This window comes from Schistocerca serialis, chromosome 2, assembly GCF_023864345.2.
Source record: "Schistocerca serialis cubense isolate TAMUIC-IGC-003099 chromosome 2, iqSchSeri2.2, whole genome shotgun sequence".
NCBI lineage: Eukaryota > Metazoa > Arthropoda > Insecta > Orthoptera > Acrididae > Schistocerca > Schistocerca serialis.
Window position 1 is genome coordinate 603,226,239 of NC_064639.1, and position 15,004 is coordinate 603,241,242.

Sequence of the window (15,004 nt, forward strand, 5' to 3'; positions counted from 1 at the left end):
GTCCCTCTGTTTTTGTCAAGGGAGAGAGCAGGATTCAATGCAGAATTTAAGCAAAAACCTTAATCTCTATTTCTAAGATCATGTATTAATTTAATCTCAATGCTTTCTTAATAACACTATTCAGGTAGCTGGGAATACATGCCAGAATCTCCAAATTACAGTCCATAGGATGATCAGTGCAAACAATGTTCTGTAGTAACAGATTTACTCAGCTGTTGTAAGCGTATATGATGCTTATGCTCAATATACCAGTTCTCCGCTGCCCTTGATGGCCTGACCAGTATATGACATGCCATGACTGCAAGAAATATGATGGACACATACCTTAATGCAAACCAATGTCATCCTTTATAGATCCTAAAAGGACACATTGTTATTATCAGCACTCAACCTGTCCATGGCTGGTCGATAGTGCAAAGCATATTGACGTGTCTTTTTCACTATAACCATTCTGATGGAAGCTGGCTTTGAGATGGGCTAACTCAACAGACAAACTGTCAGGGTCTCAGATGACATGAGCCCTGTGAAGCAATGTACAAAGCATCCCTTCACACTGAGCGAGTTGGTGACAACTATCAGCCTGTAGAAAAAAGTCAATTTGAGTTGATTTCCTATAAACAGCATGTTCCAATGTACCAACACATCGGGGGATCCATTCTTTCCCAACTCCATCATGATATTAATATTCAGGTTGATTGAATTCAGATGTTCTATACAGCAATTTAAATTCTCACTACCATGCGACCAAACAACAAAAGTATAATCTACATATCTGAAAAAAATATGCAGGTTTCAATGCCACCAACTCCAAGGCACATTCCTCAAAGTCTTCTGTAAACAAACTGTCAATAATGGTGACAACGGGCTTCCCATTGCAACTCCGTCTGTCTTTTCATAGTACTTCTCACTGGATAAAAAGTAGGTGGAAGTAAACACATGTCAAAATAGATTCAGTAATAATTCAATACCGAACCTAATCTCAATTAACCATAATGTATCAGAGAAAGGACTGTGAAGAGAGAGAGAGAGAGAGAGAGAGAGAGAGAGAGAGGGGGGGGGGGGGGGGGGGGGGGAGACCTCATAAAAAATTACTAAAATATCAGTGTTCATTCATTGCAATTCCTGTAATCAACACAATGAATCCACCAGGCTCTTAATGTGATGCTCACACTGATCTACTACCAGTTCTTACAATGGCACCAGTAAACCAGCCGTTACCATGACTAAAAGTACCATTATTAACGATACTAAAATTAAAATTGTAACCAGCAAGTACACAGGGGCCATCAAGAATGGAGGTGCAAGCAACTACTTTCAGTTTATTCTTTGTGACATCCACTCCTTGCCACTCTTAATTTCTTTGTTTATAATTGACTTGAAGACAGCAGCGTGATGGTGTGCACGTTGATGTGCCCGTAGCGTGTCATGGCTCAGTGACTTCATTCATTGGAGAGTAGTAAGTGTTTTGCTACATGGTTTGTCAGAGCACTAATGTTAGTCACAACAGGCCTAAGAGGAGCCCCTTACTGATGGATGTTTGGAAAGCAATATAATCTAGAGGAGACACCTCAGTAAGATTTAAGGCTCTGCAACAAGAAACTTTTCTTCAGGATGTTGTCAATCTTTCTCTTTACACTTTTTGTAGGGTCAGCACTGATCTTGCAATGCCCTGAATCAGACGGTAAACACTGCACCTTTCAAGTGTAAGCCTGCTTGTGCAATACAACTGCAGCTTTGCCCTTGTTCTGCCTGTTGTAAAAGATGACTAAAAGGAGTCTCTCATGTTTTGGCCTTTATGTGATGGTCCTCTGTAGGTTTTAAGCTCCATTTTTCAAAATTTTCCCGGAGAGCAAGCCAATTGGGGAAGGGCGCCTTACATGGTGCATAGTGTCCATCACGCGCTGAGACAACTTGCGTCCTTTGCCAATGTGGATCTGCACTTCCGCTCATTCTCCAGCTGTTGGGCGAGGTGCATTTTCCTCCATCCTGTGTGCAGTATTGCTATCTGCACTGCCAACGATAATGGACTTCTTAGGTCCTTTGTGCCTGATGTCCAGCATGGTAGCCAGTCTGTTGTGGTGGGGCCTCCATGTACCCTGTTGGTTGTAGCCCCCTGACTACACAGGGATTGCTCTGCTGATGCCTACACCATTAACTCCCCACATATACCAAGGAGTAGATGCCCATCACCCTGGGGCATCGGGACTGCAGGATGGCCTTTGCTGCAGCTGGGTGGCATCAGAGCAGATGACACACCATGAAGTGTAGTACGTCATCTCTTGCTGGTGGTTAAACATGAGCAGTTTCTAAGCGGGACAAGGTCAAACTTCAATGCTAAGAAATGTGACCCCAAATCATCCCCCCCCCCCCCTTCCAGCCACACCATGGGAGGAACACCAGGCTAAGGATGGCAGCGAAGCTTATTCATCCCGGTACTTCATATGTACGAGAGTTGATGGGGAACCTTACTTGTCAATGAAACCTCAGTTTTTCATTGAGCATTTAGAGGACAAGTTTGGGGTGGTGGAGGGCTTGTACAAAATGTGGTCAGGGTCGGTCGTGATCGGAACAGCATCCTCTGCCCAGTCACGGGCACTACTCCTCTGCGACAAGCTGGGGGATGTTTGTTTCCATCATGCCACATAAGAGCTTAAATATGGTCCAGGGTATCATATTTCACAGGGATCTTCTTTTGCAGTCTGACGATGAGCTGCATGCCAATTTTAGAGCGACAAGGTGTCCATTTCGTCCGGCGCGTCCACCAGGGTCTGAGGGATAATCAGATTGTCACCGGTGCCTTCATCTTGGCCTTCAAGGGTGACACATTACCTGAGAAGGTCAAGGTGATGGTCTACCACTGTGACGTAAAGTAATATATCCCTCCCCCGATGTGATGCTTCTTCGGCTCCTCTCACCAGGAAGGGATCCCGTGGGTCACTCCCTTCCCAGGTTGCTACCAGTGGCAAAGCTGACAAGCACCAGTGGCTGAAGCAACCACAGGTAGGGCTTCACGGTCCTCCTCAGTCCCAGCCAGACAAACAGGAGCAGCAAGATAAACCTAAAAAGAAAGAGACCCCAAAGAAACAAGGCACTGCAGTGGCACCCACACCACCACTACCTACAAGCTCTGTGTCTGAGGATGAGGTGGAGATTCTGGCATCCGCTGATGACCTAGATCTCTCTGGGCCCTCAGATACAATGGATGTTGGTCGCACAGCTACTCATCTGGTGGCAGCAGGTGACCCTGAGGCGTAGACTGCTGCATTGAGTGTTTCATACCTTCCCAGTCTCATGATCACGTAATCCTCCAGTGGAATTGCGGTAGCTTTTTCCACCATCTTGCTGAGCTACGGCAACTGTTAAGCTTTACACCTGCCTTCTGCATTGCCCTCCACGAAACCTGGTTCCCAGCAATGCACACCCCTGCCCTCCGTGGCTACAAGGGATATTACAGGAACCATAGTGACTGTAATAGAGTGTCAGGTGGAGTTTGCATCTATGTCCTGAACTCAGTATATAGTGAACCTGTGCCCTTTCAAACCCTTCTTGAAGCTGTGGCTGTCAGGATAAGGACGACACAGGAAATAACTGTCTGCAGTGTATATCTTCCTGCATGTGGTGCAGTAGGCCATCCATGAACGTATTGGCTGCACTGATTGATCAACTCCCTAAACCTTTCCTACTTTTGGGAGATTTTAATGTGCATACCCTTGTGTGGTGGCGCCATGCTTACTGGCCAAGGTAGGGAGGTCGAAAATTTAATGTTGCAACTCAACCTCTGCTTCTTAAATACAGATGCCTCCACACATTTCATTGTGGCACATGGCACATATTCAACCTTTGATCTCTCGATTTGCAGTCCTGGTCTTCTCCCATTTATCCACAGGAGAGCACATGATGACTTGTGTGGTCTTGCTGTCACTCCCCCGGTGTCATGCCCCCAGATGCCTACCCAGATGGGCTTCAAACAAGCAGACAGGGAAGCCTTCACCTCTGCTGTCACTGCTGAATCTCCCCCACATAGTGCCATCAATGTTGTCATCGTGCAGGTCACTAAAACTATAATTTTTGTGGCGGAAAATGCAATCCCTTGTTCTTTAGGGTACCCCTGGCAAAAGACAGTCCCTTCGGGGTTGCCAGAAATCGCTGAGGCAATTAAAGAGCGTCAACGAGCTCTACAGCCACATAAGTGGCACCCTTCCGTAGAGCACCTAATTGCCTTTAAGCGGCTCCATGCCCGTGTTCACCAGCTTATAAAACAACGGAAACAGGAGTATTGGGAGAGGTATGTGTCAACCATTGGATGCCATACATTATCTTCCCAAGTATGGACGAATATCAGACGTCTTATTGGGTACCAGACCCCAACAGGTGTCCCTGGCATTAACATCAATGGGGTATTATCTACCGATGCAAACACAATTGCTGAGCACTTTGCTGAGCACTATGCTCGAGCCTCTGCATCGCACCCAGAAACTGTAGATGGAAAAGAAAGTCCTCTCTTTCACTACATACCACAGTGAACCCTATGACACCTCATTTACAGAGTGGGAGTCCTCCACGCCCTTTCACATTGCCCTGACACAGCTCCTGGGTCAGATCGGATCCACAGTCAGATGACTAAACATCTCTCATCTAATTACAAGCGGCACCATCATTCTGGTGCTCAAACCTAGTTAAAAACTGCTTGATGTGGATAGCTACTGGCCCATCAGCCTCACCAACTTTCTTTGCAAGCTGCTGGAACATATGGTGTGTCGGCGGTTGGGTTGGGTCGGGTCCTGAAGTCACGTGGCCTACTGGCTCCATGTCAAGGCGGCTTTCATCAGGGTCACTCTACCACTGATAATCTTGTGTCCCTCAAGTCTGCCATCCAAACAGCCTTTTCCAGACACCAACATCTGGTTGACGTCTTTTTTGACTTACGTAAAGCATACAACATGACCTGGTGACCTCATATCCTTGCCACATTGTGTGAGGGGGGGGTTTCTGGGGCCCGCTCCCAATTTTTATCCAAAACATCCTGTTGCTCCATACTTTCCGTGTCCAAGTCGGTGCCTCCCATAGATCCCCCTCCCCCCCCCCCCCCCCCCCCCCCCGCCTCCGCCCCCCGTATTCAGGAAAATGGGGTTCTGTGGCACCGTATTGAGTGTCTCTGTATTTTTAGTGGCTATTAGCAGTCTAGCAGCAGCTGTAGGGCCGTCAGTCTCACCGTCTCTATATGCGGATGACTTTTGCATTTGTGCTGCACCTCCAGTACTGGTGTTGCTGAGTGGCACCTACAGAGAGCCATTCACAAGGTGCAGTCATGGGCTCTAGCCCACAGCTTCCAGTTTTTAGCCTCAAAGTCGTGTGCCGAGCGTTTCTGTCGGCTATGCACCGTTCATCCAGAACCAGAACCAGAACTTTACCTTAATGACGATCCACTCACTGTAGTGGAGACATATCCATTCTTAGGACTGATTTTCAATGCCCAATTGACTTGGCTACCTCACCTTCGTCAGCTTAAGTGGAAGTACTGGCAGCACCTCAGTGCCCTCCGCTACCTGAGCAACACCAACTGGGGTGCAGATCGCTCTACACTGCTGCAGCTCTACAGAGTCCTTTTTCAATCCCACATTGACTATGGGAGTCTGGTTTACAGTTTGGCGGCACCATCAGTGTTGCGTTTACTCAACCCAGTGCACCATTGTGGCTTTCGCCTAGCGACGGGAACTTTTAGAACAAGTCGATGACACAGTGTCCTGGTGGAGGCCGGAGTCCCTCCATTGAAGGTTAGGCATGCACAACTGCTTGCCAGTTACGTTGCACATGTTCGTAGTTCTCCTGCGCATCCAAATTACCATCTCCTTTTCCCAACTGCAGAGGTTCATCTCCCGCATCGGCGGCCCATGTCACGGCTTTCGATTGTGTTTTGCATCCGGTCCCTTCTATCTGAACTGGAGTCCTTCCCATTACCACCTCTCCTCGAGGTCCATTCACGTACACCTCAGTGGTGTACACCTAGGCTGCAGATTCTTCTGGACCTTTTGGATGGCCCTAAGGACTCCGTTAACCCTGCGGCTCTCTGCTATCACTTCCTCTCGATTCTCGACATGTACCAGGGCAATGAAGTGGTTTACACAGATGGCTTGATGGCTGATGGTCACGCAGGCTTTGCATGTGTTCATGGAGGACATATTGAGCAGCACTCCTGCCTGATGGCTGCAGTGTTTTCACTGGAGAGCTGGCGCCCATATCTCGTGCTGTTGAGCACATCCGCTCATGCCCTGGTGAGACATTTCTCCTGTGTACTGACTCTTTGAGCAACCTACAAGCTATCGACCAGTGCTGCCCTCGTCATCCTGTGGTAGCGTCTATTCAGGACATGTCGGAATCCCAGGCAACGAACTTGCCAACAGGCTGGCCAAACAGACTATGCGGAAACGGCTTCTGGAGATGGGCATCTCTGCAACTGACCTGCGTTGTGTCTTATGCTGCAGGGTTTTTTTGCCTTTGGGAGACGGAGTGGCATAACAGTACCCACAACAAATTGCGTTGCATTAAGGAGACTACAAATGTGTGGAAGTCTTCCATACGGTTCTCTCACAGGGAATCAGTTGTCCTCTGCTGGCTCTGCATTGGCCAAATGTGGCTAACACATGGTTACCTCCTCCGTCACGAGGACCCACCTCAGTGTTGCTGTGGCTCACAAATGACGGTTGTCCACTTCTTGCTGGACTGCCCACTTTTAGCCGCTCTGCGAGGGACTTTTAACTTTCCCAGCACCCTACCTTCGGTGTTGGGCAACAATGCCTCAACAGCAGCTTTAGTTTTACGTTGTATTCATGAGGATGGGTTTTTATCTTTTGATCTAAGTTTTAGCACATGTCCTTTGTCCCTCTGTGTCCCCCACCCTAGTGCTTTTAAGGGGGGAGGTTTTAATGTGTTGCAGAGTGGCTGGCTTCTCCTTTTTATTCTCATGGTCAGCCAGCCACGGTAATCTGCTCTCTTGTTTTGATCTCTTCTACGTGTTTCTTGCATCACTCTGTGGTTTTCTTGTCTGATGTTGTCCATTTTAGTGTTTGTTGCCTTTCTGTCATTCTTGCAGATTTCTTCTTTCTTCCAGCTTTGTTTTCTAAGTCTTGCTTATTTTACTCCCACTCTTGTGGAATTATTTTAATCAGAACGAGGGACTGATGACGTAGCAGATTGGTCCCTCCCCCTCTCTTTTAAACTAACCAACCAACCAACTGACCAACAGGCCATGTGAACAAAGTGAAGCAAATGCTTTTCCTTCAAATTTCAAAGCTTAAGCTTTAGAATTCATGAATAAAATATGAACCAAGAGGGAGAAAGAAGCTTTTCCTTCATCTTGAACTCTGGCTTCAGCATGAGATAAATTGTATGAATAAAGAGAAGCTCTGATTACATTCTGGTAGCTATAGTTTCCAAAATGTGAAGACTGGTCAGTGGTGCACACACATTTGCTAAGTGCAAATATAGCTCAACGAGCAGCATGTATATGCCATGAAAAATGCCACAGACCATGTCAATGTCCACCTGAAGAGGGTTATACAACTCTATATTGTTTCAACAAAGAAAATGTTGAATGGATTGCGATAAAGACCCAGAGGAGAGAAGAGGTGGAGTGCCACCAGCAGAACAATGGATGAAGATTTTCCTTCAGTATGCAACTGGGGGAATTACCCAAACAGCACATACTTTGACCCCACAATCTTCACTATCCCCTGCTACAGAGCCACCTCCAACCCCTTATTCTGTGCCTGCCCTCCTCATCCCTTCACCAGCTGCTCCTCAATAATTTACTTAAGTTTCATTCTCCCACCTATTTATCTACATCCACACTGTTCTTCTATGTGCTCCCTCTTTCTCTTTACAGCTCTTCTTATCCTCTTGCCTCCCTCATTGCCTAACAAACACTGTCTGTTTCATTGTTAAATGCATATGACATCCTTTGCTGCACTGGAGTGACTTTACTGGTGTTACATTTTTATCTCTTTCCCTTGGTGCCTCTCTTCCTTTACACCCCTAGCCCTTTCCCTCCCACTCCTTCATACGTACCTTCCCCTCCCCTCTCCTGTGTTTCTTTCATCCATTCCATTCAACACAACTGCAAATGCATATTAACTGTTTGACACCTCAACTGTACAGGGAATTGTGGTATTCACTCTTACAATTGCTTGTGTTTTTTCCATTATTATGTTACTGCATGACCTCCATGTGTTCTGTTAGTTAGAAGTAGTAAATTTGCTTTTATTTTTCCATCTCTCTATGACACTCCTAAAAAGGATGCAACATGCTAACCACAATATTGTAAAATTGGCTAGAGCCGAATGCATTGAAGTGTTTGAGAGAACAATATTCTTTCCCCAAAACTATATTGTCTTAAAAAAATGCTTTTTCAGTGTATTCTGCATAGGTACACCTCATTGCTTAGAAAGAGTAATGAAGATTTTTTTGGTATTTTAGGATTGATTATTCTTCAACTTTTCTCTAATAAAAGTTTATACTTTATTGTTCCTTCTAAAACTTTATAGTAATTACTATCTTATTTTCACTGTAAGTTTCAGCTCAATAAAAGAACAGATGTTTGAGAAAAAGGTATATTAAATAATCAGCTGAAGTGCAAATTCAACCAATCAGTAACCATTAAATCAACCAAATTCAATAACAGTTCTGTGTCAATAGAAGAGGAATGTGATTTAGTGAGGGAAAATTAAGATCATGCAGCCCCTGTAGGCATGGTGAAATCAGAGGAGGAAGAGGCATGAATGACCCAAAAAACATGTTAGCTTAGTGACCAAATATAAGAGTGTGGAGGCAGTGCAAAGAAGCAAAATTGGAAAGTGTATGCAACTTGTAAATAAACTGATAAATAAATAGTCTTAAGAAGAACTGACTCTTTCCACAGGAAGGTTAAATATAGTTGAAGAAATGGGAAGTAAAGATGCAAGTGTGAGTTGCATATAGTTGCCAGGTAGTGATGAGTATATCCCACCAGTGTGCAGTGATATGGAGGTGAAATTGATTAGTCATCTCAGTAGGGGTGGATGATGGGCCTTGAGCCACACCAGTAGAGTCGCCAGGAGCTATGTCTAAGATGAGAGAAACCTTTAATTTCTTGGCTGCTTTAAATAAGTATGCTCTACAGCTAGGGAAACCACTTCACATAATGTACATGAAGCACTCTGGTATACACCATTATAGTATTGTGTTGATTGCCTTATTGTGGAGTTGTATTTCATTTTGGATACATCTGGGACTATTTGTATATTGCTTATGTTGGATTTTCTGTTCTGGAATTCATCAGCTTGAAACTTCCAGGAGAAGTCGCACATCACTGTATCCCAGATTTTACCATTTGTGAAAATGTTCTGCACCTGTTTGAATTTTACTTTGAGCACCACTTAGTGGATTCATCTGTCATGTACTCAAAGAGCAGTCTCCATCTGGGGCCATTTCAAGGGCTCCTGAACAAACTGCTGGCAAATTTTTCAAGTGTTTACTACTTTTTTAAAAAACTGGCATTCTGCTCTATATCTGATAAACATGCCTTTTGGGTTGTATTTTTACAATTCACTGCCACTTAACATTGCAAGTGTGCCCACAATTTTCTGATGGTGTTTAGAATGACTCTTGCATTGTGTGCTTGTGCATGTTAACTACTTAACTGTGAGTAAAGCTACGAGGGGGCAACAGCTTGTCAATTTACATTCTTTGTTTGATAAGCTCAGGGCTCACAACTGTATAAACAAATTAAAGTCTACTTTCTGGAATCTTTAAGAACTACAAACTCTACCTGGAAAATAAATTATTACAGAAAATGCATACCCAGAATGGTCCTCATTTGCCCCTCACGAAATCTTTCACATAAAAGGATTAAATTTGTATAGCCTAACGCCTATTAGAGAGCATTTGCTACCTTGAAATAATGCATTGAATCTGGAAGAAGTGTTATGTTAGCCGCAGACATGTCAGTGTTTGGCATTGATGACATGCTGTCCCATCTAGACACTGATGGGACAGAGCTGTTTATAGGACTTATGCCATAAACTTTATCTTCAGTGGGAAAAGAAAAATTATTCTCTTATCGAGAAAGAAGCCTTGACCATAATGTGTAGGGTAAAAGAGAGTTCCATATATTTCTGTATGGCAGCAATTTCCATTTACTAACTGATCATAGTCTGCCAATCACCATGTTTGGTCCAGAGTTGAAACTCCTTGAGAGAACAGTGGCTTCAGAGTTAGGCATTGTTTCTCAGCAGTTATCATCACAACATACTTCACAGTCTCACCTTATCAGGGCTCCCAGTGGACCACTATTACAGTAAGTAGAAGACTGCTTACTTTTCGATAAATGGACATGTAATGCATTCTCTTGCCAGGTTTACAGTCACAGCTTATGATGATGTCATGAAGGCTAGATGAGTGGACCTCCTTCTTCAGAGGTGATGATGTCAGTTCAGCAGGGTTGGCTTTGAGTGTATTGTCAAGTGCTCGGACTCCACTTTGAGAATTTACTTCTCCTTCTGACACCACCTTAATGCCATTGATGGCATCCTGTTGATGGCTATGGGGGATGCAGTGTGCAAAATCGTAACATCACCTGGGTGCTGACCCCATATCATCCACCTCCTGCATTGCAGGCAATCAGGAATGAGTTGTATGAAGGTCATGAAAATGTGTCATGTTTACTGGCCGGGGATAGATGTGCAGACTGAATGAGCTGTACAGTTCTGATACACGTATGCAAAATCAGTGTGATCTAGTGCAGGGTTTTTTGCCATGGTTCAAGCCAGTACATCCACGGGAGTGGGTACACTTTGAGTTAATCAGACAATTTAAAGGCACAGTGTGACATCTGGTAGTAGATGCCCTCTCTGATTTTCCTCTTATGGCCAGAGTGACTTCCACAGCTACCGCTGCAACAGTCCTGTCCCTGTCCAATATCTTTGCAATAGAGGACACGCTGTGAACGATAGTGTCCAACAGTGGGACTCACTTTTTGACATCTGAATTCTGCCAGTTTTGCCAAAAAATGGCATGATGACCTGACCAGTGCCCTTTTCACCCAGCATCGAACTCTGAATTGGAATGACTGGTCATATATTTTAAAACTCAGATGCAGATGAAGGTCGTGTTAATGGTGTCCTCTGAGGAAGCCCCATCTATACCTCCCCCCCCCCCCCCCCCCTCCTGTTACCATCATTCAATGGACAGATGACTGATGTAACAGTTCAGGTATCACCTCCTATGTGCGTTTCAGTGGGGATATCTGTGTTACAGCTCTGATCCATCATCAATCTCATTGTATCCCTGCCTAGTGGTAAGAGGATATCCCACCAGCAGGCAGTGAAATGAATGTGGAATCAGTTTGTCACATTCGTAGTGTATGGAGCATAAACATTGAGCCATTCACAGAAGAATCCGCCCCCATGTGAAAGAAATGCATTACTCGAAATTTAAATAGAGTTTTGCAATACATAACTGTGGCAGCAGCCATTATGCCTAATATTTTGGCCTGGCTCTAAGCTGTGCCTTACTCCAAAACTAAATTGTATAAGGGCCATAAACTATGACTATATGATGAGCAGACGTCATTTTTTGGTGATTTATATGTTCTTTGCATTTCAGGTATATGACTATGGTCTCTCTTGGTGCATGGTATCAAAGGAAGTATGAACTAGCCATTTTTGCTACAGCAATCTCCTCATTTATAAGCTGGCCATTTGCAGGGCTGCTAGGGTGAGTATAAAGCACTAACAACAGGGTGTGCTACTTATGTATTAGTATATTGTTGTTGTTTAATACTATTATTGTCATTTTTCTGTTAATGTTCTTACTGTTGCTGCTATTGTTATTATTTCAGAATATGAAGTATGTGTTTATATATGTAATTATTTCCTATAATGAGCTTCAACAAGGGAGAATGGTGATTTGACCAATTTTTCTGTAGTGTTCCCATTGCACTGGACATTGTTTTCCGGCGAAAAGATGTCATCAAATTCATACAGTGGAGTGGAATATCCGTTGCAGTTATTTTGGTAAATATTAATTATGTAACTACTACTTATTCCATTCTCTGTCATTTAAAATCAAACATTTCTACATTGTAAACACTTGCACTTTAATTGCTTTTTCTAGAAATTGATACACACAAGAGAACTCTTTAGAGCAAATATTTTTTTGGAGGAAGTCAATAGAATGAATTTTTACTTAGACTATTAGTTTTAGGAGTCTCTAATGATACCTTGTAACTAGTGATTGAGCCTGACCAGATGTTTGACTGTAAAGAAAGCATGTTCAAAATCTTTATGGGAGCACTAGACTAGTGCCAGTTTCTTTCCGCATGCAGATTGTTTGATCTACACAGATTTTTATGTTTACCTTTAACAAATTTTTATGTTGTTCACAAACTGCAACATCTTCAAAACTTTTCGCACTAATTATGCCCATAGAAGCATGGTATTTTCTGAATGTACTTTTGACCAGAAAGCAACTCTGTTAGCTGAAGTCAGAGGTCTTTGCTAATCGTGCCTTTTGACTTCTTGTCACTGGTATTTCCATAGAAACTGTCATCCTGTAACAAATATTTCCTTAGAAGTCCCATACCAATATTCATAGATTTTGCTTTACAAATGTTTTAATATACTGGTAACAAAATATTATAACAAAAATTTTTGTTCCCTATTTCACCCCCTTAATGATTGAATTTCCAAAAAATAATGAAAAACATATTTTTTCCCCCTTAATTGAGAAGCCAAATACAAATTTTCAGAGATTTGGTTTTAGAAATGCTTTCATAATGAAATATTTGCATAAAAACTTCCTTTCTATGTTTTGCCCCTTTAGGGATTGAATTTCCAGAAATACTGGAACAAGTGTTTATTCTTCTTCTTCTTCTTCTTCTTCTTCTTCTGCTTTTACGGCCTCATTGGACCACTTCAGTCAATCATTTCTGGTCCTCTTCTTTGGTATTTTCCCCTTCCGAGTGGCCCAGTGTCTCTTCATTCGTTCCGATGCTTTTCGTCGTTCCTTATCTGTAAATACCCTTTTCATTGTATGTCGTTTGTCAATTTTTGGTTTAAATCTTATTTCTGTGTCCCTCAACTTCTTTAAATTTGGCGTTTTGTTCTGCAAATCATCCAGAGTTATTTCCAGTTCTTCCATATCCTCTCTTATTTCCTTAAGCCATCCTCCTTGTTGTTTCAAATTCCAGAGTTTCTCAATAATTTTCCTTGATGATCTGGTTTCTGGTGTCCTCAGAATGTGACCACAAAAAGAGATCCTTTTCTTTCGTATAGTATCAGTGATGGGCTCCAGTTCTCTGTATACCACTTCATTTGGAACTATCCGCCATTGCCCAGCTTTTTGATATTTCTTATTTATGCATGTTCTAGCAATTCTTCTCTCTACTTTTAAAATTTTGTCAATTCTGTTTTTCTGGGTTACTTTAAAAAGAGTTTCACTTCCGTATGTAACCTCTGGTTGAACCACCGTCTCGTAATGTTTTAATTTTGTTTTAATTGATAGACATTTTTTATTGTACGTAGATCATGTTAGTTTTTGAGCTTTTATCATTTTATTAGTTCTTGCTCACCATGCAGGTTTCTCGTCCAATTTATGTGTTATAATTTCACCCAGGTATTTAAATTGTTTCACTATTTTAATTTCCCTTTTGTTCACTGTGATGTTATCTATTACAAGTGGATCCGTTACCATTATTTCAGTATTTTCAAATGATATCTGGAGTCCTAATTTTTGTGCTATATTTTGTAAGCTTGTTATTTGTTTCGTGGCTTCCTGAATATTATTAGCTAGTAATGCTAGGTCATCAGCAAATCCCAAGCAATTTAGGTTTATTTTATCTTTCTTAGTTCCAATTTTACTATTCATAGGATTTTCCTTGTACCATTCTCTCATTACATATTCAAGAGCACAATTGAATAGCAATGGTGATAAACAATCTCCCTGTCTCAACCCTGTTTTAATCGTAAATGGTTCAGATATTTCTCCTCTAAATTTTACTTTGGATTTGGTGTTTGTTAAGGTTAACTGTATCATTTTTATTAATTTAGGATGAAGTCCAAAATTCCTTAATATTTTCATCATTGAAGATCTATGGATGCAATCATACGCCTTTTTGAAATCTACAAAGGTTATGACTAGTTGTTTTTGCCTTCTTTTGTAGACATCAACTTCAAGGTGATTATCTGTTCTGGGCAGCTTCTCCAGGATCTAAATCCTCCTTGATATTCTCCCAGTTCCAGTTCTAATTGATCTGTACAGCGGTTATATAGTATTCTTGACATGATCTTATACGTGCAGTCCAAAAGGGAAATTCCTCTATAGTTGTCTGGATTTGATTTTTCTCCTTTCTTATGTAATGGATGTATTATAGCAGTAGTCCAATTTTCTGGTAATTTCTCTTCATTCCAGATTTTTACTATGCATTGGTGTAATGCTATCTTTACTGGTTCTGCTGCATATTTCCAAAGTTCAGCAAACGTTTGATCTTCTCCACTTGCTTTGTAGTTTTTGAGTTCTTTCAAAGCTCTGTAGACCTCATTAATTGTAGGTGGATTTATATTTTATTATTATTATTATTATTATTATTATTATTTTAATTCCTAGCCGAGAAGCTAGATATAAATTTTCTTAGATTCAGTTTTAAAAATGCTTTCATAATGAAATATTTTCATAATACATATCACCCCTATTTCATCCCCTAAAAGGATAAATGTCCAAAAATAGTGAAATGCATTTTTTTCAAACAGAGAAGCCAAATACAAATTTTCATAGGTTTAGCTTAAAAAATGATTGCATAATGAAATATTTCCATAAAAACTTTCATCCCAAATATCACCCCCAGAGGGGCTGAATTTGCAATAAGCTGTTTTTTATTTGTAACTGTGAAGTCAAGTACCAATTTTCTTAGATGTAGCTTTGAAAACACTTTAGTATTTCTTTAAGAACGAGTTTTCACCCACTACTTCATCCC

General features: G+C 42.1%; 1 protein-coding gene across 2 annotated transcripts in view; it reads left to right on the plus strand.

Moving 5' to 3' along the window:
- Nucleotides 1-15,004, plus strand: part of LOC126457644 (alpha-1,2-mannosyltransferase ALG9) — a 152,547-nt gene that overhangs the window by 24,715 nt on the left and 112,828 nt on the right. For both annotated transcript variants that reach the window (XR_007585496.1, XM_050094118.1), the window contains exons 5-6: nucleotides 11,638-11,748; nucleotides 11,960-12,047. Coding sequence is in view for 1 of the 2 variants with exons in the window: in XM_050094118.1 (XP_049950075.1) it covers nucleotides 11,638-11,748; nucleotides 11,960-12,047 (199 nt within the window). In the remaining variant the exon portion in view is untranslated. The remainder of the gene's footprint in view (nucleotides 1-11,637; nucleotides 11,749-11,959; nucleotides 12,048-15,004) is intronic.